General features: G+C 41.8%; 1 protein-coding gene across 1 annotated transcript; it reads left to right on the top strand.

The window, feature by feature from the left end:
• Positions 1-3,657: 3,657 nt before the first annotated feature.
• BAALC (BAALC binder of MAP3K1 and KLF4) lies at positions 3,658-25,927 on the top strand. Its single transcript, XM_053977138.1, has 3 exons — positions 3,658-3,823; positions 20,198-20,367; positions 25,597-25,927. The coding sequence occupies exons 1-3, from the start codon at positions 3,658-3,660 to the stop codon at positions 25,699-25,701; spliced, it is 441 nt and encodes a 146-aa protein (XP_053833113.1). The 3' UTR covers positions 25,702-25,927.
• The last annotated feature ends 140 nt before the right edge of the window (positions 25,928-26,067 follow it).

Here is a 26,067-nt window from a genome sequence, read left to right on the forward strand (position 1 = left end):
CTTATAAAACAAGCAGAGATGCCACACAAAAAATGAAGGCAGGCAGGACATCTCCTAAACCTCCTGTTTCTTCTTCTTCATCTAACACTGAAATGGTCATGGGGATACAAAAGATTTAATTGACTCGGTATCACCAAAGGAAAAATTAATAATGGGTCCTACAACAATTACGTACGGATTTTATGAGGAAAAGTTTCTTTTCATTATTTTAAACTTATTTTAGAGGTAAATGTAAATTCTCTGAAATCCCCTTCCCTTGTTCATCCCCTGCCCACCCTGTCCTTTTACTTCCTACTCCCATTATTTCAAGTAGCATGTTTTGAAACCAGCATACACAGAGCAGACATCACTGACAGCATGAGGAGGAAAAGCATCACTGCAGTGTGCACCAGGCAGCACAAAACCAGAGCAGCTAAAACACAGTCCAAGCTCCACTAATAGGATCTGTGGGAGACCACCCTTTTTTAGCAATTAATGAAGAGAGGTCAGATTTTAATGCCTTAATCATCTCTCAGCGTGAGGGTAGCAGCATGACAAATTAAACTTGATCCAAAAAATTGCATTTTTAATCCCTCTCCTGCTAGGCTACACCACCTCAGGTGCTGAAGTAAAGGAAGAAAAACAAATTGTGAAGTTTTTCCCCTTAAGTGTTCTGCAGATTTTAATTCTTCACTTGCACATTGCCATCAACCTCTTCCTGCCCTGCATCAATTGCTCTCCACCCAGCTTCAGAGGCTGAGTAGTTCCCATACAATTACACTACTGGAGGAGATGGAATCAGGCCAAGGATTCAACTGATGCTGGGTATTTTCTGTTTCTGGAGGCAGATTTCTTTGTCTGTCCACTTACTTTCCCAATACAATTCTCAGTGCAAAACTAAGATTATCAAATTCATACTCTTGTACTGTTACCTTGCTGTATTAAAGATGCCATCTCTGTTTCATGCCAGCCAACATGCACTTCCCTGCCACAGGCTATTCACACACCCTCTACACAATGGCTGTGTGCCTCTGTGCCTCAGGGTTTGCTCTTTAGCTCAGGAGGGAGTCAGAATGGTGCAGATCCATCAACATTGTGCCCTGCACACTTGGCAGTGAGGAGTAATTTTCAATAATTCAGAACTAATTATGATAAAAGGCTACCCACAATTGTTCTTTTAACAAAACAATGCAAACCTCATTTTTTCTCCTAGTCTTTTAAGTTTATTCTAAACACACCAAAGAATAAAACTTCCTTTAGCTATGGGAAAAAAAAATTCCAGTTTCAAAAAGTAGTTCTCAGTTCCACTAGGAACTGATGAAAATAAAATGAAATAATTTGCTTACTAGAGCTAACAAACATTTTCAGTCATGCAAAAAAAATCTTATTTGAAAGTATGTTTTTAAATTCAAAATCATAATGACACCAGAAGTTTAAATATGAAATCTGTAATAGTTACATTATTATTTTTATGCAGTAGTTTTCTGAATGTTCCACCAAAAGTGGAAATTTGAAAGGTGATGTGAAATACTAGTGCAAGGAAAATGAACATGGTTCAATATAATGCTTCAAGACCCCGCTTCACATTTATGGTCTAATTCCTCTCTAGTGCTGGTAGTAATAACAGGAAAGAAAGAGAAGCCTTTTGTTGCTCTCTTGCCATTGGTTTTTCAAGGGTTTGAAAACTGCTAGGAAAAATAAGTGTCAGAAAAAAAAGTTCCTGCAAGTCGAGCTAGAACTGAAATCAAAGTGATGTGAAAGCACACATGCCAGAAGGGAGCAGCCTGCCAGAGCCCCTTAAACTTTTAAGTTAAAATGAAACAACATATAAAGGCTCCCCCAAGGTTCTGCTCCAGTGTGTTCTTCATTTAGAGCTCTTGGTCTAGGCAGTTTTGCACAGTTGCAGTGTAAGACACTGATGTGTTGGTCATGTTTTCATCTGAAGACTCAGGGATGTCTGGCAGTTTTTCCTGGGCCATGTCCTGTGCTTACCTAGGGCACACACAACTCCTGGGAGGGGGGATGTGTGTTAGGCTTCTTTATTGGCTTCAAACACCATTATATCCCATTGCCCTGGGGACTGTTTGCTGGGGAGCAGTTTGATTGAAATATAATCTCTTTTGAAACTCTCTTTTTATAAAAGTAAAGTATTTTTAATCTACCAAAACATTACCACAGTGATGAAAAAGTAGCTCAGATCACTGCCCCAGTCACCCTGGGACCTTAGTAGCACAAGTACAGGGACAAGAGCTGCTGGCAGCACCCACGTGGGTAAGGGATCTCAGCAGACCTCAGTCAGAAAGTAAGATTGCTGGGAGTCAGTATTTAGCTGGGAAGCTGCTTAGAAGCACCTCAGTGGTCATCTGTTTCGAGAAGCACAATGAGAGATTTGGTGGCTTGGACAGCAATGTCTGACCTGAATCCCTTCAGAGCAAGAACACGGGACCTGCCATCTGAGATGCAAAGCTAAGGCCTGTGGGATCCTGGTAGAGATCCTGAGCCAGCCTTAGGGACAAGAGCTTTTACTCCAGAGACTTTGTGTTCCTATTTGCAGCTCCCATAATGCTGGACAGCTTAATTTTGGATTTCAGTGGAAGAATCCTTTATAGCCGACAGCCATGCTGGCTAATGGCATGAAGTGTGGAACATGACTTCTGTATTGCTCTGTAAGTTCTCACATGGGAAGGAGTCATTCCTGCTGCTCTACTGCAAAATTATTCCAGGAGAGAAACCTTCACCTGGGATAAAATCTCCCCCTCAGGATATGATTCCAGAGTGCCTAGTGTTCATGAGGCTGGTTCCAGCCCTGCAGGAACCTTGTGAAGCAGCTCTTGCCATACAAACCGCAATCACCATCAATACAACTCAGTGCAGAATCTCCGTCTGTCACTTGGACTACCCAAGCATAAGCTTTAATTATAGTCTGTTTTTCAGGGTCTCATGTTCTTGGTTGTTTTCCAAAGTGAGTGTGCAAGAGGAAAGAGTGGAAGTATCTCTGGAGATGAGCACTCAGTATTGCACCTTCGGTTCCCAATTATACAGCAGCAAACTGCAACACCAAAGTGGGAGCAAGGCTCTCCAACGAGGCTAAAACAGTGAAGGGACAGATGGCTTAGTGAAACAGAGCACAAGACCCAGTCAGGGCACAAGAGCTGGGTGCCAGCTCAGGCCGGGGGGCTGCTGTGTGGTACTAGCTGTGGCACGCTGGCAGATAGGTGTAAATCCTTTCTATCCAGATCCTAACCCGGGGAGGAGAGAGCTGCTGCCCGCGGCGTGTGTCTGCCCCCGGCCGCGGGCAGCCGGAGGGACTCGGCCGGGCAGAGCCAACGCCGCGGCGGAGGCAGCGTCCCCGCTTCTGGGAGACACCCGCGGATGGGAAGGATCGGGGACGAGCCGGGAGGCGGTGGGGCGGGAGAGCGGAGAGAAGCGGGAGAGGAGTGCAGATGGTTGAGGGAGGAGAAGGGGAGGGGACAGCCAGGAGTCGGGGTGGGGTGCGGGAGGGAACAGCGGAGGTAATAAAGCCGGGGAGAAGGGGTAGACGGGCGAGCGGAGCCGGGGGGAGCTGGACGAGCGGGGATGGGGCTGAGGGCTTGAGCGGGGCCGGCGGGGCGGCCGTGCCCGGCGGGGCCATGGTGCCCGGGCGGCGGCGGAGGCGGCGGCTGTGAGCGTGGCGTCGCCATGGGCTGCGGGGGCAGCCGGGCCGACGCTATCGAGCCCCGCTACTACGAGAGCTGGACGCGGGAGACCGAGTCCACCTGGCTGACCAACACGGACTCCGAGAGCCCGCCGCAGGAGGGCGGCAGCGCCGAGGGCCCCGGCCGGGAGCAGGGCGGCCCGCGCCCCGGTGAGTGCGGGAGACGCGAGCGGGCACCGGGGAGAGGGGAACGGCGGCGACACCGTGTGTGTGTACCTAGACACCGTGTGTGTGCACCTAGACACCCTGTGTGTTCACCTGCACACCGTGTGTGTGCACCTACACACCCTGTGTGTTCACCTGCACACCGTGTGTGTGCACCTAGACACCGTGTGTGTGCACCTACACACCCTGTGTGTTCACCTGCACACCGTGTGTGTTCACCTGCACACCGTGTGTGTGCACCTACACACCCTGTACGTGCAGCTACACACGCTGTGTGTACCGACACCCGCTGTATATACCCGTACACACACACCGTGTGTGTGCATGGAGGGGGCTGTACCCGTGTTCCTGCTGTGAGAAGAACGTACTCCGCCGCTCCAGCCCCCACGGCGAGAAATGCAGGCGCCCAAGTCTGCTTTGAAGCTGCAGCGGCTCGGAGCGCTCGGAGCGTCTGCCCTGCCCGGCCAGCCCCGCCGAGAGCGGCCCCGGGACCGGGTAGCGCCAGGAGCGGCCCCGGGACCGGGCAGCGCCAGGAGCGGCCCCGGGACCGGGTAGCGCCAGGAGCGGCCCCTGGGACCGGGCAGCGCCAGGAGCGGCCCCGGGACCGGGCAGAGTCGGGACCAGGCGGCGCCGAGAGCGGCGCCGCCGCGTTACGGGCTCTGAGCTACCAGAGCCGGTTCGGGCTCTAGAGATCCTCTCTCGGCAGTGCTCGGCTACGAGCGAGAGCGTACGGACGCCGTCAGCTGTAGAACTGTGTTATCAGAAGGGAAGAGAACTCAGTCCTTGAGGCTCTTGCCGTGGAATACATGGCTTTTTCTTTTGCAAGACAAGTAACTTAAGAAATAAATTGAAATTAGGGAAGAGGAAGCTTTCTTTCACACTACCTCTGATGCCTTCTGATATACGGAAAGTTGACCTGAGGGTGGGTTGCACAAGAGCAGACCTGCAAGTTTGAATTTCCCAGTTCTTGTCAGTATGCTACATCCCTAGTTGTGCACTTGAGGTGTTACAGAAGCGACAGATATGGGAAAGGGATTGAGGAGCTCTGATCTGTTGAGCAGTTTGAAATTATTTAAGAATTATTGTGTATTGCAGCAGTATCTAGAAATCTCAGCCTAAGTCCAGAAATCCATTGTGCTAGATATTCTACAAATGGTTGCTGCCCAGAATAATTATAATTTCCATATAAAGCAGTAAATGCCTATAGGCAGGCTCAGATGAAAAAAAGTAGCTTTACAGACTTTTTGTAGACAGTAACAAAGCACCAGGAAGAAATTATGTAAGTGCAGAAGTGAAAATTCACAAAGATGGGCATCACAAGCCAGCTGGAACAGGGAGACCACAACTCTTTGCTGACCAAAATATGATAGAGAGGGAGAAGTCACAAAGGGTCTATGTTGTACTCCTAAAGGCTAAAGAAAGACTCTGTCGTAGTCACATGGGAAATTATGAGAATTTGAAGTTGAATGGGTCTATGAAATACCATATTAAAGAAGATTAGATAAGAAATTTAAGGAGGTTTGAGATTATGCTGATCAGTAAGTTCAAAATGACAGATAACAGTGTCATCTCCAGCAGTGAAAGCTAAACAGTGTTACCTTTTTATCCACACTTAGCATTATCTTAGCCATGTTTACTTTGAGTTGGTGCCTAAACATCATAAACAGAAGCTAGACAGTCCAAGATCTGACTCTGAATAGGAGGCAATAAAGAGGTAGATCAGTAAGTATTCTTTCTAGAAAAATGTGGGAATTGACTTTGTGTTTAGAGATGAGAACAGCAGAGATAAGAAGAAGAGAACAACACTCGAGACCAATGGAGACTGAGGAAGGCATGAAAAGCTTTACAAGAAAACCTTGCAGAAGAAATTAGAAGGAAGGTGATGAGGAAAGGACAGAGTAGAAGCAAAAACGATGAGTAGAACTTCAGTTAGGGCAAGATTCACTCTTCAACAGAGCAGCAGTTTAAGGAGCCCGAGGAACACACACTGCTCCCAATTAGTGCCTCAAAAGTAATAAAGTACTTCAGGGAGAGCTGTTGTAGCATAAGGTTTGAGGTAGGGAAGGAATAGGGATAAGGAGAGGTACTCCAGGGACTAGAAACAGCACTTCAAGTGAATTTACAGATGAAAGGGAGAAGGAGCAATTGGAGGGGCAAGTGAGGTCAAATACGGGATTAAGACATGAAGAGGAATGCATGCCTTTATTGTGAGAACAGAAAACTACCTTAGAGTGAGAGACAAAAAGGAAGGGTAAGGGAGGGGACCAGAGCAGAATGGGAGAGATGGGGAAATGGGAGATGACACCGGCACAAGGCAAGGTAGGAAGGTGCTGTAACTGGGACACAGAAAGGGAGGAGGCAGCAGGGAAGGGCATCAGCCAAACGAGGATGGGGAAAGAGGATGAAGTTCTTCTCTTTCATTTTTCATTTGGAATAAATTGGTGAAATTCTGTGAAGAGAGAGACATAGAGATAGGATAAAAGAAATATTTTGGGAAAAGAAAAAAAAATTGGGGAAAAGACAAAAGCAGTAAAGGTGGTTGTGATTGCAAACATGTCTCAGTTGTAGAAAGAAAAAAACAGAATTGGACATCAAAATGTAAAGAGGAGTAAATCACTCAGAAATGTAATGTATACAGAATCAGAGAGTGTATCAATGAGGAAAGGGTTAGTAACTACCATATATTAATCTTAGTGATTTCATACCACCACAAATTTCATCATATGCTTCTCTTGTTTTTAACTAGTACATTCAGCTTTCTGTGCCTGCTTTCATTGGAACTATAAGTATTTCTGTAGCCAAATGTTTGTACCTTTACCAAAGCATTTTGAAAGCTTAAATATTATTAAATTAATAGGGAAGTACTGAGGGTTTTTTTTGTTTGTTTTCTAATTTGCATTTCTATTTTTCCAATTTCAATTGATCCCTTTTTTGACTATTTGTTAATTTCCCTATTTGATTTTTTTACATTTATTTTTATAAAGTGTATTGTAATCTCCTTATTTTTTACAGGAAGACATAGAGGACAGTATTAGTTGCTATAACATACCTAAAATAAGAGAGATGTTCTTAGGTTCATGAGAAGTGACTTAGGTCATGAGAAGTCACCAACAGACACAAATATAGGTGGTTGTAACTTTTATAGTAATGTATATTATGTAACTTGATAGTGTTGCAGTACACTGCTGAGGCTTTGGCAATGAGGAACAGGGCAAGCAGGTATGAATGAAGAGGGATAGAAAAGTAATAAATAACTTCATGAAGCACTGCACGTGCTGGAATTGAAAGGCATTTTCTGGAAAATAAGTGTACATACTGTTCATAGGATGAGTGGCTTCTGTGAGGGGGAGAAAAAGAAAAAGAATCACGATGAGCCCTTACAATAAAGCAATTTCTTGGAAGAACCTCCATTGCTATGTGAGCAAAGAACTCTTCACAGGACTGAAATACTGCATAGGCTATAGCTGGGGGAAATAATAGACTTCATTTCTGCTTAGTAACTGTTCCTTGATCCTTGCAACTCTTTGCATAAATTGCTTTCTCTTTAGAAGGTCTGATTCAGCTAAGTGGAAGTGTTAGCAAAGTAATGACTTTCAGGGGAAGTAATAATCTGTGGGTACAGATGAGCCCCCAGGGCAGTCACCTCGGCTTGCACTCAAACCATGGGGAAAAGGTCGAATTCACAAAAAGCACACAAAAATTGTCAAGTATTTTGGAACATGTTTGCACAACCTGTTATATTATATTGGGATAACTTGTTGGAATGTATATGTACATGTACATGTATATGTATATCCCATGAATTTAAGCTGTACAATTAACTACCAGAAACCAGAACTGTAAATGTACTCTATTAACACATTCAATATAAACTAACAAAAATTAATTTTGTTTGTTTTAAAGCAGGTTTAAAGCCATCTTATTTCTACTACTTTCTATTTTCACTTACTAAGTTAGCTGCTGTATTCAAATATTTCTTCTTTATTATACCTGAAAGTGCCTCAGAGTGGATATGGCTCCTTGTCTTGTGGTCAGAGAGACTTTAGAATCAATTTACCCCGTGGGCTGCAAGTACTTTAGGAAAGGATCTCTCATTACTGTTTTCCCACAGCAACCAGCACAGTAAGAACCCAGTCTTTAATAAGGATTGTTATTGAAATGCAAATAAAAGTAATTAATTTTTAAATTATGTAGTAACCATAAAAAATATGGTAAAAAATATAGTAAAAAATAATTCTCTCATCTCAGAATGGAAAAATTGAATACTGATTGCCTCAGGACTGACTTCTTCCTCATCTATTAAATTGTTTGTTGATTTTTTATCATGATGTCACACACAGTAGCAGATTTTTTTTTTAAAAAGTGCTTTTTATTCTTTGAACTTTACACTTTTTCCTTAGTGAAGTAATTTTTTTCCTGAGGCATATTGAAGAAAACATTATCCGTGTTTCACAGACTCTCCTGATGTACTCAGAAGGAAACCTTACCCATGGCATCAGCAAAGGTAACTGCAGTAAGCGGTCTGCCAGGAATGAAACCTGCAGTTTGGGATCAGTGAAGACATTTGCAAAATAGCTATGAAATGGGAGGGCAATCGAGTCCTTTGTAAAATAAATAGAGCAAATTAGAGGAATACAGGAGAAATTTTATCACTATCTAGCAATCTGGCTGGCTAACAGTTTATCTTGCATAATTGCCCTAATATACTTGTGTGTTTATGAATGATTCTTGCTCTGCTCTTTGGGGCTAAATGCCTGGCCCATGCTGCTGCTCCACTCTTTTCTGGTCGCTGACAACTCCGAGACGTTTTATGGACCAGGCTCATAATTTGCAGCTAGGCTTTGGTCAAGCCTCAGCATGCAAAATGCAGCGTTTCAGAGGTAACCTCTCGCAGGGAAGTTTTGGTCAGTCAGTTTTGCATCGTGAGCGGCAGAGGGCTGCGAGCAGCCGCAGCCGAGGCCGGGCTGTGCGATCTCCAGTTGCCGTGACAACAGGGACTGGCGCTGGCTCGGACCGCGCTGCCGTCATCCGCTCCCTCGTGCACCAGGTGTACGCAAAGCTAAGAGCTTAACAGACATAAATAAGCAAACATCAGGTTGTAAATTATGAACCCGGTGCAGCAGAGTGTTTTTCATGAATTGGACTGCAGAGAAATATTTAATAAACCATCTGGTTTAGGTCAAGGGGTAAAGAGGGATCAGTGCAATACATGGGTATATCAGGATCTCTTTGTGCTCTTATGTCCTTATGTTCTTTTATTAATGGGTTGTTTCAAAATCTGGTATGTTTAATAAACAATTATAACAGTGATTCTGATGTGATATTTTCAGGAGATAGCCTTATTACAGTTCAGAATTACAGTAAAAGTGAATAAATGCAGCTCTTCTGGACTGTAGACATATTGCAGCAATTCCCTTTCCATCTTAGTCCAGACCTTGGGTATAATAATGTATTGTGTTTTGGGGCAATGCTTTGTAGAATGGAGCAGGGTACAGGGTTGGTTTCTGTGAGAAGCTGCTAGAAGCTTTCCCCACGTCCCGAGGAGCCAGTCAGCTCCAAGATGGATCCACCACTGGGTGGGCTTAGCTCATCAGCAATAGTGGTGACACCTTTGGGATAACGCATTTAAGAAGTAAGTGGGGGAAGAACCTGCAGAAGAGCAGCTGGAGAGAGGAGTGAGAATCTGTGAGAGCAGTGCCTTTGCCATTTCCCATTCAACACATTGTTGTGGGTTGACCTGGGCCAGATGTCAGGCATCTACCAAAGCACTCACCCACTCCCCTCCACAGCTGGACAGAGGAGATAAAATTTAATAAAGGTTGAGATAAGGACTGGGAGAGAGATTACTCATTAAATACTGTCACTGGCAAAACAAGCTCAATTTAGTGATATGAAGTGAATTTACTACACTAACAAAATCAGAGCAGGATAATGAGAAGTAAAATAAACCTTTAAAAACACCTTCTCCCCACCTCTCCCTCCTTCCCAGCTCTACGTCCTTCCCCAGTGGCTAAAGAAGACAGGGAATGGGGGTTATGGTCAGTTCATCACCCAAGGCTTCTCTTGCTGCTCAGGGAGAAGAGTCCTTCCCCTGCTGCACCGTGGGGTCCATCTCACAGGAGACAGTTCTCCATGAACTTCCCCAGTGTGAGTCCATCTCATGAGCAACAGCTTTCTGTGAACAGCTGCAGAGTGAGTTCCTCCCACAGGCAAACAGTCCTTCCAATACTGCTGCAGTGTGGGTCACGCTTCCATGGGTGCAGTCCTCCAAGGACAGGCTGCTCCAGCCTGGGGCAGGGCCCTCTCTCCACTGGCTCTTCCACAGGCATCCACCTGCTCCAGCATGGGTCTCATGCACAGGTGTAGGTGGATCTCTGCATCCCTTTGGACCTCAACAGGCTGCAGGGGCACAGCTGCTTCACCATGGGTTGCACCAAGGGCTGCAGAGGGATCTCAGCTCCAGTGCCTGGAGCACCTCCTTCCCCTCCTTCTCTGCTGACCTTGGTGTCTGCAGGGTTGTTCCTCTCACATAGTCTCACTTTGGTCTTCTCTGGCAGGAAAATTACCACTACACTAAAACCTTTGTTAGGATTTTCTTGTACAGTAGATCATATAGTAGGGGGTTGCTCGGCATAGAAGCCGATTAAGGATTACAGTATTGGCCTAAGCCACTATTTATTGCTCCACAAGAGAGTATTGAAATTATTGGAAAAAATCAGACTCAGATGATAAATACAACTTTTTGTAATGACCATATTTTTCAGCCCAACCCTAGCTGTTAATTCTTCCATTCTATACATTTTCAACTTTGCTGTCATTTGATAGTGCAATAATGGTTTAATTTCACATTTCAGTTTAAAAATGGCGCCAATACTTATTTGGCCCATCAGATCATGCTAAGCAATCTACCCCACCACCTCTGGAAGTATTTTTAAATTAATTGGTTTTTAATAAATATCCACTGCCATAAAAAAGGATGCATCCATAGATAGCAGAACTTAAGTGTGAAAGATAATTGAGAGATGAGAAATTTTTTTCTATTATGACCCTTCAGCTTGCTATTCTGTGAGATGTGTCAGACCCAATTGTTGGGAAAACTTCAATCTTTTTTGAGAGTAGGTGGTTCAGATACTGCATGAAGCCTCCTGACCCATTCTCGTGTCTCAGGTGGGAGCAGCCACCTCTCAGGCCTGTGACAGGAAGGGAGGGCAGGGGCTGGACAGGGTTCTCCAGATGCTTCCTCCTTCCCCAGCAGCCTCTTCATTGCCTCTGGGATTTTCTCAAAACTCTGCAAAAGCTGTAATGCCAGCCAACCTAAACTGTGATAATCTTTCCACAAAACATCTCAGGCTTTGATTAGCATCCATTTAGTTAGTGGCTAACAGTCCTGATAAACCCTCCCTACAGTCTAAAGCAGACCTGCTAGGATTGATCACCCACAGTTTACCCCAGTACAATGATTTTCCCACTGATAAAGTAAATTTGCTAAAAATGTCACGTACAGGAGCACTTGAATTACATGAAAGGCTTTCCCAGCTGTCAAAGTACCAGAAAGCAGAAAGGCTGTTGAGCATCAATAGAGATGATTTTCAGGAAGATGAACTGGAACCATCTCTCCAAATTACTTCCCTGTGAAAAAAACCCTCTTTTTTGCCGCATTGAAATCTTTAAAGGCAAAAATATTCCTAGTTATTGCGAGCCAAAGGTCTGTCATTAACTAAAGGAAGGGGTTTTACACTGTCTCTGCAACACGTGGTGGGGAGGAGGGATGGTGAGAGAGGGAGAGTGTCTGAAAGATTCTGAGCAGAAAACCTGAATCGTGGTTTTGTCAATGGCAGATCCTGCCTGCAAAATGCTGAGAAGGAAATTGCCCTGCAAAATTACTCTTTTTGTGGAAATAGCACTCTTTCCCTCATCTCAGCCTTTATATCCTGATCCAGGACATTTAAAATTGTTTTTTCTTTTCCTTGGGAATGTATTTACACTTTCCAGCCAGTTCTAATTCTGCATTTTCCAGTTTAGGAATGTAAAGTTCACAGCAAACAATTAAAAATTTAATTAGCTTTAAGCAAAGATTCCTGACAATCTCAAAGCAGAAGAGCCATGTATTGCATACAGGAAACACAGAGTGCAGTTTACCTTGTTGTTCATTGATTAAAATTTCTAAAATTTCCACATAAAGCACATATTGCAGTAATTCAGCATTGAAATGGCCAAAATCTCTTTTCTTTAACTGTAATCAGTTCTAGAAATATATATCTTCATAGAAACAGAAATGATATTGCTAGTTCCAACTTTTTTCCCTCACATGTTCCTCACATGTTTAAAACAGATTGCAGTTAAAAAAAAAACAACTGTGATTGAAAGTTGGGTTTTATCTTAAATCAAATCTGTAATACTTAAGACTCAGGAACAGAATGATCGAAGCCAGCAGTTTATTGTAAGGCTTTCTCTTTGACCTGCACCAAGCAGCCCTCTTTTCTGGAGTACAGGACCAGACCTCTCTGTCTGTGTGGTGAGTGCATACATTTTTCAGCAGTTGTCTCACATGAAACAAGTGGCTTGGTCCTTTGCTGTGCACAAAGAAATAATGCAATAAGGGAATTTTATCTTCTGATGAATACATTAGAAAATAATACGCCAGTCTGCTTCCCTAGACTGCCACAGTGCCTTTTCTGTTCTGTTTTGGAAAAATACAGGTTAAAAGTAAGTCAAAGAAGTAGAAGAAGGAGTGGTATTTTACCACTTAACATGGGCAACTGGAGGCTGTGACCCAGGACTTTACATTTTAAGTTTTCCTTGAGTTCACTGAGCTCCTCTGCATTGCTGTTTGCTTAACTGAGCCTAACATTTTAAGCAGCTGATTAAAACAAAGCAATGTTGAGCCTCGTTCCTCCTGGGAGATGGGAAATTTAGGCTAGTTGGTTGAGATGCATGCTAGCTACTGAAGAGAAAAATAACCAGCCCATTCTTTATTGACTGACTGAAATATTTTGATTGTGTTTTTTTTTTACCAGTTTCCTAACAGTGTATATAGTTGTGTTTCTGTCTCTGTACATTTTGTCTGGATATTGTCCTTGTGTTGCAATTTTCATTTTTGGAAACTGCTAGCATTTCCCAAGTGGGCCATCAGAATTGTTTCAAGCACTTGCACTACTAAAAGCAGGAATATCTGACATTTGCACAATGCAGATGCCTGAGTGCTTTCTGAATGTTTACACTGTGTGTGGAAAAGATGGGAAAATGCAGTGAATTTATCTAGAAGATGGTTGATGGCTGATGGCATTAAGTTTTAATGTAGTTACTGCCTTCATTTTAGGGTGAACACTAAATGTGACTGATGACTTTTTCACATGCATACAGATACCTTAAAGCCAAAGCACTTTATGATGATAGTTACACCGATTAAGTCAGCAGTATCCTTCTGTATATTCATGGACTGTAAGGCTGGGAATGCCACCAGGCCATACAGCCCACTGGACTTTCCTGAGTTAATTCCCACAGATAACATACCTTTGGGACATTGAGACTGAATTTACAGGTTTCGAGTGGTTGACATTTTGCCTAAGCCTTTGTAAATTATCCCAGTAGTCAATCACTATTTTTTAAAACAAATGTGCAATGTACTACCTGGAATGTTTAACTTCAATTCCAGCTGCTGAACCTTGGTAAGCAAAACTCAGGAGTCATTTCAGCTCACATTTCATGTACCTTTAAATGCTTTTCATGAGGATTTGTATTTAGTCTGCCTAAATATTTTTGCTGCTCCTCAGTGTGATTAACTGAAATGATGAATTTTGCTCATCTTAAAACTCCATGTGTGATTAGGTAGGTAATAAGACTAATAGTAATGTTTTCCATGTCTGTGTTGGAATGAGAGATATTTTTTTAGCACATCCCAAAGGAGAAGGAAAGCCCAGGAAAATGAGAGGGAGAGGAAGAGCATGTGAACACCTACAGCTGTAAGGCACTGCTCAAAACAGGGTGGGTACTGCTGTGGGAAGGATGACTGAGAGAGGGCCAGCAGCCTGCTGCTTGTTTTCCATCTCACACAGTGCTCTCCTATAAGGAGAACTTCTTTCTTGGCATTTTAAGGATGGGTTTAGACAGGAACGGAGCCAAAAGCCAGCACTTTTGGAAAACAGGCTGATTTGCCATAATTTTGACCCATGATATGAGGTATTGTGTACAGAGTGTATAATTTTAAACATGTATTTTTCATGGGCTTTATTGAAACACAGCTGATGTTTGCATGTGGAAAATCAAATGCCCCCACTCTCTATCCTTCTAAAATTCAGTACTATGAAAATCAATACTATGAAAAGTACTTCAGAGCTTTGCTATTTGTGTGTCAGGTTTTCAGTTTGGAGGAAGGAGTGATCTGTTTCTGGCACATCATGTGGCACTGGTTAGTTGCTTAATCCTTCCTGTGTCATTTTCCCAGGCAAAAGATGTACTCAGGTGTCAAGGTCTTCCAAAATGTTGCTAATACTTATTCCAAAATATAGTGAAAATTTGATTCTTCTATCTTGTTACAGTTATCAAAATTTGTACCTTCATACATTAAACTCTGTTGTCTTTCTGAAGTCTTTGCCTAGCACCATGATTACAATTCTCTCAAGTTTACCTTTTGCATCTTCCCTTGATGATCAGGCCAATTCCCTTTAATTCATCTTCTGGACTCTATTTGCCATGAAGAACCCTTTGTCTGGAGCTTTGAAATGATCACGCATTTGTTAAAGAGTGTTGCATCATGCTTTTCCTAGTTGGGATAAATATAAATTTTATATTCACCTTTATTTCACAGATATGGTTGCAACATTGTTAAATTTGTTTACAAGATAGTAATTCGGTGATTCTGTATCCCCAATTGAAATTGAAATATACCAACATGCAAAGATTTAGCATGTACTTGGGAAGTTAGGCCATGCAAGTGATATCAAGGTTTGCAGCTTGAGAGTTTGTTTGTGCTTTAGGATGAGCTCACTTCAGAAAAGCATCCCCCTGTAAGTATGGAGGAAGGCACAGAGCTCCTGGCTGCCTCCCCACACCAGCAGTGTGCCTTGGCATGGCTCAGCCCTGCCTGCCTGGAGACAGCTTTGGAGAGACCTCCAAAATGTGTGGAAAGTGAAAATGTGTTTGTTGTATTTTGCTTCACTGTCTACAATTCATATCACATTAGAGTTCAGAGAAATCATTCTGGATTCTCTGAATGTCTGGGAAGCAAATTTATTGCATTATTGTATTTACTGATACAAAACATTGTTTCTGACAATATTTTCCTGCTGCAGTAGGTCATCCCTCTGTAAATCTGGATCCTTCATCCTAGCTCACAAACCCACTCTGATATGCCTGAAAGTTTCTAAATTGTTTCTTGTTAGGTAAAAGAGCTATTGCATATTTCCTGAGCATCTGGCCTCATCCGTGAGGCTACTGCTTTGGAGGAAATGACTTAAACCTGACTTTTGTCACACAGCCCCCACTCCATTTTTTATTGGATCCTTGCTACGTCTTGTTTTTGCAGCCAAAGCGTGCACCAGTCCCCAGGCCTGCAGATGCGTGGCTTTCCCAAAAATATATTGTTTCAAATCAGAAAAATAGGTAGAGAAAACAGATGTTTCAGTGCTTTCTGTACTTGTTATCACTAGCATTAAATGCCAGAAACTCAGTGATGATTGCAAACACATATTTCCTCTGGAAGCACCTGTATGTGGTGATAACACTTTCCATTTGTCTTCACTGTGAGCTTTCTCAGAGTCCATCTTTACAGTGCAGCATCTTTTTAGGCAGGCATTTTCTAAACCAGCATCTTATGCATTATACATGAGATAAGAGTCATGATAAATAAAAAAGGGTCTTGCTGAACTAGAAAATGGAACCCTACTGGTTTGTTCATAGTCAGTTCCAAAGGTATAAATTTAGCTAATCAACAGCCACCTGCTTTAAACAAATGTATGCTTGTTACTCCATAACAGAACACCTGACAGCACAGGGTCTCATGGGTACTGGGTCAGATCTAGAGCTTGTTTGGGTCAGAATTCATGTCCTGTTTTGGTCACTACCTGTTGCTTTAAAATGAAGTGGGAGAATACCATGGCAAACACACGTGGAATAATTTTCTTCACAAATAGTTGATTCTTTTGGCTAAGATTAACTTTGCCTCCTTACTGCAGGCTTCATACCCTGCCCAAACTTCTTGACAGTATTAGCTACTGCAGCATTGCTGATTTTCTTAGTCACAGAAATTTTCAAATCATCTTGAACCTTACTAAGACTCTTCTGATTAAGCCTGTGCAGGAAATCCAGGCAGACCTACCTATGTGTTATTTGTGGTTTGAGATGTTTCCTGTGGTCCTGATATTTAAGGGCTACAGAATTGTCCCTCCTAGATCTCTTTTCTGTCTCTCTGTGCCAGATGTCAATCCATGACACAACTTTGCTTTTTAGACTAATTTTACATTCACAAATTGAATAAATTAGGTGATTTCCCCCATTTCCACATCATCTTTATACAAAGGTGATACAAAAATCTTCATACAAAAAATCTGGTTAGAAAGAGTTAAGAGTAAATATTTCTTCTTCTCTTTATGAGATACTGTTATTAAGAATAATTTGAATTCTTAGGTGTAACCAGGCTGTATGAAGAACTAGAGCAGCATGTATGCAATGTTTATCCTTGGTTATCATTAGTGTTGTCATTATAATAAGAGACCAGAAAAAAAAAAAAAAGAAATACAGGTCTAATGTCTTAAATGTTCATTCTGTATTTTACATTTTCACTGACTTCTCTGTGATGAACACCCTATTTACTAAAATAATTCTTTTCAAAGCTTTCTTAGACAGCTCCCTCCCCAAGTAAATGGCAGGGGGGAGGTTTAGAGCTATTTGAATAGACATAAGCTTGCAAGTCTGTGAGCAATTTTTCAGACTGCAATTTTAAATATCTATCTCCTAAACCACTAAATTGGGATGATGCTGTCTGACAATTTATGGAAACTCATTCAAAATTTAAAAATTATCATGTTTGTTTTGTTTTATTGGAGAGCACACAAAGCTAAGCTGCTTTCAGCTGCTTGTTCTGATTCCTCTGCTACCTCCCAAGTTGTGCCAGTCTGACTGCTTGCGTCACTGGGGGGAAGAATAAGTCTAGGATTGATTTCAGTTTACAATAACCCTTTTTTCCCCTGATGCTGCTGAAGAAAGCATTTGTTAAGCTCCAGCCTAAGGGATTTCTATTGGCATGGTAAGAAAGGCAAGACTTAGTGTGCCTGTGCAGTCTAGCAAGCAAAGAGAAAGGTGGTGGTAAATGTTGCCATGGGAGGACAAGTTCTTTTAGGCACATTTTGTGCTGGAAAGGTACACTTGGATTTATGAATTTATGAGCAATGGGGCTGCTGCAGGGGTGTTCTCCCTGTGGCCTTTGAGAGAGAACTTGTGTGTGTTTCTTACAAATATTGTAGCCTTGCCAGTTCATTTGAAAGTAAAACATAGGTATTTGACAGAGCATTGAGGTGGGATCTGCTGTTTCCTCTGGCCCATAGGCTTTTGGCAGGGGTGGCATGAATGAGAAGATGAGAATTAAAACATTACTGAACCAGTTCATTTAAATGTCTACACTGATGTAAACTGAAGGTCTACCATGAAAGACCAAGGAGATTATTTACCAAACCCCTGCTGTGAGGATTGCATAAATATCTCAACACTTCGCTTGTTTTAAACCACACTGAGGCAAGACCCTTAGTATTGCCACCCTGCTGGCTTTTAAATTCTAATAGTACATAAGAGAGTTAACTATTTTTGTGTACTGTAGCAAATCCCAAATAACAGTGCAAAAATATTTGCTATTTTAAAACCAGCCCTGTGTTCCTAATCCTTTTTAAACATCATCTCTGTTTAGCAATCATCTTGTGTCTATAAAATAGGTGTTGCTTTATGGATTGCCAACAAATCTCATGCTCTTAACACCACTGCCTCTGTATTCTCACTGTCATTTCTTCCTGGTGTTCATACATAGTGAGCAAGTCACTGAAGCCACTAACTGTTGCCCACTGACTAAATCATCTATTTGCTAATGAAAATGAATTCTAAAATAGTTTCTTAACTTCAGAATAGCAAACATATTACATGATAAAATAAAAAATCTTTTTGCCTAGTATTGGTGATCATCCATATAAAAATACAGTAGTGATAGTGGAAGGCTCAAATACTGATACCCGGTTTATATTTGACAAGTATTACAAAAAAAGGCACACCCCTGCAATGCAGGATGCAGCAAGTATGCTCGGGCTGCAAACTAACAGAAATAAAAAATGAATCAGATATACTATTTTCAGGATTGAGATTTTCCATCAGCCTCTGGAAATGGATTGATGTAAGAAAATCTTTTCTGTGCAAGACCAAAAGATGCAACACAATCTGATAAATGAACAATTGGACTTAATAACAAAATGGCTTTTTAGCTGACAGATGTTTCACCAGACAATTTAGTCAGAGGCCAGATGGCCAAAGAGACACATGGTGGAAAGTAATTTCATAGGATGACTCCAGAGAAGTTAAAACTCATCATTTGGATGTTTGAAATGTCAAAGACTCAATTAATGGAATTAGTATGTAATTCCTAGTGCAGCTTGCCTGTTGAAAGCTGTGCTCAAGCTTGTTCTCAGAGCTCCTCTGCCAGGTGAAGCAGTGGACTCCTGGCTGAGAGCTCTGACTCACACGTGGCTCATTGCCTCTCCATCTCCCTTCCTGACAGCTGCTTTTGTCTACAATATCAGCCTGTGCCACTTACTGCTCTGCACCGAGGCATTATTTGCCTCTCCTCTGGTCCTGTGGAGTGATAGGAAGAGGTAAGACCTAAAACATAAGTAGGTAGGCAATTTTGGGAGGTGCAGGAGAGGTGAAGTTTACTGTTGCCTTACTGAAGTTGCATCTAAACTTAGACACAAGAACAACATCCGTTTTTATATCTAGCAGAAAAGGCAGTTTATAAAGAGAGAAGTATTTTTAAAAAAATAAATTATAATATTTTCAAGTTTCAGCTCAATTTTTTCCTATCAAAAAATAGATGACAGCATTATTAGTTACCACCACTACAAGTTAAAGCATCTTTGGAATACTCTGCCTCCATCTTCTGACTGCTCAGGGAAATGCAGTGACTAGTTTGCATTCAGACTTCTTAACTCAGAATCATAGAATGACTTGAGTCAGAAGAGATCTTGAAGACTTTTTAATTCCACAAAATTTTATATATTTTCAAAGCCAAGGCTTTGAATATTTGGGTGAAACTATTGAATTCAGTCATTGCCTTTGCTAGCTAATACTGACAAATGTTGCTTTCTACTAACAAATCATCTTTTCTTACAGATTTCTGAAAAAGAATTCAGGACTTTGCTTTCTTTTAAATATCTTTAACACAGCACTTGAATTCCTACCTGATTAATGTAGAAGGTTTTGATGACACAATGTCACTTCATACAGCAGTGGCTTGTCATTGGTTTTCCACATACTTTTTTCTCACTTAGTGTCTGTGACTCCTTAATTTTTCTAGGTTTGATACCTGCATTACCAGTTAGTAAATTTGCCTTCTTTTTTTCTGTTTTAACATAAAGCTCTTCATAAATAAGCTTTGACAAAAACTAAATTGAGAGCAACAGTCATGCATCCGACTTACTCCTTGTATTTGGATTTCCCACTCAGAGTTGCAATGGATGTTGAGTGCTTTCACTCACCATAAATGACAATTGATTTTTGTTAATGCATTAAGATGGGAAAATTCATCCATGCTGTCCAATGTCATATTGTACAATTCATGTGTATCCACACAGCTAGAGCAGAATGCAAATTACTCATTTATTTGATTGCTGATAGATAAAACAACATGAAATAACTTCTTTCTAACTTTCTCAATTTCAAATGAAAAAGATATTCAAGGCAAGGTCACACATAGAGCAACCCTTCCATCCATATTGGTCTCATTTGTCATGCTCACATCTGACCCCTTCATTTCTCAGAACTGGAACAGATTTAAGGAGGCCTTCTCTGGGTCTTAAATTCAACTCTTGGTCATGCAAGGAGGTGTGTGTGTAGAGACGTCAGTGGAGACCTGCAGGTGACAAAAATCTACTGAAATGCTGCACTCATTGACTGTTTTCCCAGGTTTTCTGAGCCAATGTTTCACAGGGAAGTGGACCATAGAAAAAAGGCCAAATGATGTCAAATGTGAGGATGAAGATGCCACAGGGAGGTAGACTGCTTTCTCTGTGGTACTGTACCACACCTTGCATCACTGACACAATCACAAAACGTGGCAAAATAGAGCCAGCTGCAAATTGACTGCCCAATTCCATGTGTCCCTACTAGGTCTTCTGGAGGATGGGAAATTGGCTCACACAGGTGTATCTACAGCACCAGCCACAGCTGGAATGCTGAATGCTGAGAAGAAGAACAACTGTGGCCCTCAGTGTGCAAACCCCACAGTCCACGGCATGGGAACTACAGCACAGAGACAGAATGGCTTCAGGACCACAGAGGTATGAGTATAATTATGTTCCCTATTGCCCAACACTAGCTTTAACCAGGTCTAAGTTACTTTTGTGACAGCCTTTCTCTTTGCAGTGAAACTGTATTTAATGTCTTGAGATATGAGAAAATGGTGCCAGGCTGCACTACAGGTATGGCATGATTGAGCTGAGCACCTCTGGCAATGCTTCATGCCTGAACAGCCACAGAATTGATGTTTTATTTGTCAATCAGAGTAACACACATTTGCTACAATAAAAAAAAGCCCCCATGCTAATTTCTTTCAACTCAGTCCAGCTGTGGCATGTATCATGCAAACTATTTAGCTTAATTATCTGAAAAGGAACATGTTTTCCCTTAATTGACGTTCTGCTTAAAATATGTGCACTGCATGAGCCCTGGTTCATTCAAAGCTGAACATGAAGCTTGAAAAAGTCAGTAGGTGTCTTTTCAATAACTTCAGTGGGCTTTGGATCAGATCCTCCCCCCTTTCCCCCCTCACTTATGTGTTGTGTACATTGTATACATTGTAAGAGCAAGGCTTTGGGGCTACACCAAAGACCAGCCTTCTCCTGCCACAGCTGCCTACCCACCCACCTGCCTCCTACAGGCTTCCACTTGCTGCCCTGTTTGCATAGCAGCTGCTGAGCTGCTGCAGATTAAAGAAAGCCAAAATCTATGGCTGGTGGGTTACTGCTTATGGCTGGTTTCTCATATGAGAAGGTGTTAGATAAAAATGTGGGGAAGGGAGACTTCCTTGTCTTTTGGGTTATCTGCAGATGTAGCAGATAAAGTCCTTTACATGGTCCTTGGCATTTCTGGGGGAATCTCAATTTCTATTTTGAGAAGTGCTTGCCATGCTGTTGTTGCTGCTTCCCCTGCTTTTTCAGGGGAGTCTCCTCTTACTACAATATCATCTAATTTCACATGTAGGGAGAGTGAGACTGTAAAAGTTTGGCAATCACAAAATGTGCAGTCATGGGTGAATGTTTATGTCCCTGTGGGAATCTGTCAAAGGTACACTGCACTTCCTTCTGGGGACGCATGAACTGAGCCTTGAAGTATTCACAGAGTGGAATCATAAATAATGTCTTTTACATCTAGTTTTGCCCTCTGTGAATAGGATGCTCCCTGAATTTGCATTACTAGTTCCACGAAATTTGGCACAGCAGTAGTTAAAGGTGTAATATTGGCATTCAGTCTCCTGCAGACAATGGTGAGTGGCCACTGTCCCCTCGGCTTCTTCACCATTCTCCAAGGTGAGAATGGTTTTCAATTAGTTTTCTTATCTGTACAATGCTGGTTGGATTGGCAGCCCCCTTAAGCATATTTTTTACCTTTTCTTCCAGTTTTTTCTTAATCTCCTTTTCTTTCTGTAACTGTGCAGCTGCTCAGTTTCCACAGATAGTAACAATTCAGTTGTTTTCTTTCCCTTTATTTCCTCTCTCAGATTTTGTTCACACTGCATTTTTTTTCCTACCTAATTTCTGCTATAATTGTCTTTCCCTGTGCTGTGTTGAAGCAAGTAGAATCTTAAAATTATCTTTCTCAGTAATAAGCTTGGTTTTGGGGTTCCAATCTTTCTTTTATTTCCCTCTCAAAAGCCAGTGATGACTTTAATACTCCATTTTCTGATTTCAAAGCAGCATGTTCTATAGATAATATGTTTGAGGGAAGAAGGACTCTTTGATTCCCTTTTGCATGTAAGATAAGTGAGCCTCCAATACTGCACAAATAATTGCTCTGCCTTTCCAGAATTTTTGGGCTCATTCCTTGCCTGCCTGGGAAGGAGCATATTCATACTTCTGTAGCTGTTTATCCATGGCAATCCTGCTGACTACACCAATTCTTCTGTCACATAAAAAATTAGGGAAGGGAGACCCCTGCCTTGCTTTCCATGTTGTCTGCAGATGTAGTGGGCCTGGGGGCCTTCCCTTTCTCACTCAGTATTATCTGCCTGAGATCCTGGGAGGCCTTCACAGACAATATTTCAGAGTAAGCAATCTGGCACTCTGAGTCTGGTGAGGTGCCAGAGATGCAGTGTGGTGGCTCAGTAATTCTGGTGAGGATCCCAATCCCTGATGCAAAACAGACATGCATTGCACTGTAAATCCTGGCAAACTCACTAAGACTTCACATTCACAAATAGTGTAATTTCTTGCCTCTTGGACAAAGTAAGATCCACAAATAGCTGTTGATAAATGCACTGATATCAGAATGCATAAGCAATAGTATTGCTGTGGAAGAAAGTTTACCTGACAGGTGTCCCCATGGGGGAGGAGAGAGTACAGCCTGTTGACCATCCCAGGACACAAAGGAAGAGTCTCCTCTGACTTCCCTCCCCTATTAAGTCATATTTATATTGTTCTCTTCGAGGATGGGGGAAAAAAGTTTCAGTTGACATAATTTTACACTTAAATGGAGTTGGAGTGACTTTATGTACGTGTAAAGATTGTACAAGTATTACTTTGTTAGCATGCTGCGTGGGGCATGAAAAGGAACATGTGTTTTCAAGTTCAAGCAAATTTCAGCTTTTGGTCACCATTTGGGTCATTCCTTCAGTTTAATTCCTGTTAGCTGCATTTTTTTAAACAGAGAATGACTGCAACATCTCTTTGCAATTCCAGCCTTTGTTTCCTGCCTCTCTCACACATGAAACAAGCTCCCCTGGTGTCCCTGCTCCTCAGGCGTGAACAGTTTGTTTCTGCTGAATTACTGCCAGTGTGGGCACGCCTCCTTGCTAAGCTTTGTCTTTTGACATTTTTCCACAGAAAGTGCCTCAGCACAGCCTGGGGCAGAAGAGCTACACCCACCCCATCAGAAGTTGTCCCATCTTGAGGGTCATATCCTTAAACCAAGGGGTCTGAGCAAATGACAAAGGCAGTTTGGATTGAACTTCACTTTGCATTTGCCAACACACAACACATCAGTACATGTCTATTTATTTTATACCTCCATTGTATTATTATCTTTTGTATTGCTATAGTACAAAGATATTCCCAGGTGACATAAAAGATACTGCTGTATCTTTTCATGAGATACTGCACCTCCAGGTGGACAGGGACACATTCCACAGCAGCATGACATCTAGAGCCATGGGATTTCTGTGAATGAAAAGCCCAAATGCTTGTCATAGCCACTAGCCCACAGAGAAATTTTAATTGGTGTAGTGGAAATTTTAATTGGTGTAGTTCTGTCAAACAGAACTACATAATTATTAATCCAATTTGAAAAAGACTTGGTCACAATTTATAATTACACTGTGTACCTGTCCTACTGTTAGACAAAATTGGCTAATTTTGTAATTGAATGGAAAATTACTTCTGTATTGCATTAGTAGGAAGTATGGGCAAATCCCCACAACATATTAACAATGACAGTGTTGACTGTAATGGTACTACTCAGTGAAGTGTGGGTTCCTGCCTGAGGTCCCATGACTTGGAAGATACCCTCCTGCATTTTCTAGCTGAGATACATTCAGTAACATGTATCTGTGCTGTTGCAGTTCAGTGCAAAAAAAATTCTGATGATAACTAAAGCATTTACATTATTCTCCACATCCAATGCAGGTACATAAGAAGCTGTCAAAACTTCTTATAGTCAAAAAGGAAATATATATGTCTAGAGAGAAAGTGTAGTATCTAATGTAGGCTCTAGCTCTGGTCTGTCATTCTGCATCTCTGTTCTTCCACTGTTTAGAGAACCATAAGGTGAGCATATAATGTGAATACCTTAAGTTTAGGTGCCTAGAGTTGAAAAGGTGATTGTCCCCTGCAGCTCAAAATGTACCCATTTTATTTACCTCAACACTGACTACTGTTTTTCTTTTGTCTCGACAAGCCATAGATTACAGTGCAATGCAGCACATGGTGCTCCTGGGAGCCTTGGGTAGTGCCATCAGCCTGTGGCCTGGCAGGAGATAAACCATGTCTCACATGTCTCAGCAGGAGATAAACTTCTCTCTCACTCACTTTCTCCTGCATCAAGCTCTAAAGCAGCCATCTGCCTTATCCCTTGATACTTGGTTATGACAGGGTGCAGCTTGTGCTGTTGAAGGGGAAAAGGTTTGACACTGACTGTATCTGGGAAATTTTATCATCCTCTCATGACGGCAATGTCAAAACAATTTAGAAGTAAAAGATGATGATGATGATGATGATGATGATGATGAAGACGATAATAAAGAAAGGAGTGCTAATACCAGTGAAGATAACAAGTTGGTCAGATACCCCTCCAAAGAAAAGGTGGCATCCAGATTATGTCCCTGACTGACAATAATCTAGTTTGATTCTCATTGAAGGCTTTGGCAAGTACTTGCATGAGCAGTAGCACTGGGGGAGCAAATAGCAAAGGAGCTGGTGTATTCAGGCTGCAGAAATGTGAAATAATACACAGCAACAAATTAACTCCAGGTGTTTCTCTGTGATATATATGAACCTTCCATTATGTCAGTGCCTGAACTTTATCAGACATTATTTTACCTGGCACTCTTACCATGTAAATAATGCCTAATTTACCTGGCATTCCTTACACTGACAAATAGTCTCATGGAACACTGGCAATGCAATAATCAAACCCACCTAACTCAGCTGTGTGTCTCTATCAGCCCAGATCAGCCCACTTTGTTAGACCTATCCAGTTTCCTGTGCATTATGGTGCGTTGCTTATGGCAACAAGCAGACAGTCTGGGAGATGGAAAACTATAAGTTTAAATTAGAGATGCACTTGCATGCCTCAGAAAGACTGACTTTTTTGAATATTGAAAATAAACTGATGAAGCTCTGAAAGGTATATATTGTGCTTGGGTCTTGTATGCAGGCAGAAGTAAGTGTTACTTTAAAACTGTATTTTCACATCAGAAAAAAAAATCAAGTACAGAAAATTCCAGCTCAGGCTAGTGATGCACTATTCACAGTGACATCAAAAAGAACCTCTAATTTTCACTTCTGGACTGAAACCAGATTTATTTGCTCTGCCTTTATAGTACACACATGCAGAGATGATAATTATAGGCAAGAATGTTGATCCAAAGCCTACTGACACCCGCTGCCTTTGCAGCAGATATAAAAGCTTGTGTCCACGCTGAATGAGACAGTTGCTCTGCATCACAGTGCCATGTGAAATATGCTGGAGACATTTTGTTTATTACATAGAACTGTTTCTGTAAATCCAGGGTTAATCACCAATGACTCTTTCTGTTGTCATCGTGGAACTCACTGTGCTGTTTAAAACTCTCACAGAGTAAATGGGACACACAGAAAACCTCCACACAAGAAGTTGCCAGTAATGTTACAAAAGGCATCAGACAAATTGACAGAAGAAAAACAAAGAATTGTGCCAATTAATGAAGAAAATTGCAGGTGACGATGGACTTAACAAAGCTTCACTGCACTTTAAATATCATTCACTGAAGACATGAAGATCTCTAGGTGTTCCAGGTTGAATACAGCAGGCAGCTGCTACTGAGTGCCTCCAGAAGCAGGTCTTGTGGAAACCACCTGCAAGCACTGTAGACGTTGTTTGTCTAAAGCAGCAGCACCATACAGACATACACAGAAATTCATGACATTTGTTTTTTACTAACTTCCATCTAACTTCCATCTTTTTACTAACTATCCCTTCGTTATGTCCTGTTCCACATTGCTATTAAGATGAGACTGGATAATAAGGGGTACAGCTCATCACAATTAAAACCAGGAAATGAACAAATG

Source organism: Vidua macroura, chromosome 1 (assembly GCF_024509145.1).
Source record: "Vidua macroura isolate BioBank_ID:100142 chromosome 1, ASM2450914v1, whole genome shotgun sequence".
Taxonomy (NCBI): Eukaryota; Metazoa; Chordata; class Aves; order Passeriformes; family Viduidae; genus Vidua; species Vidua macroura.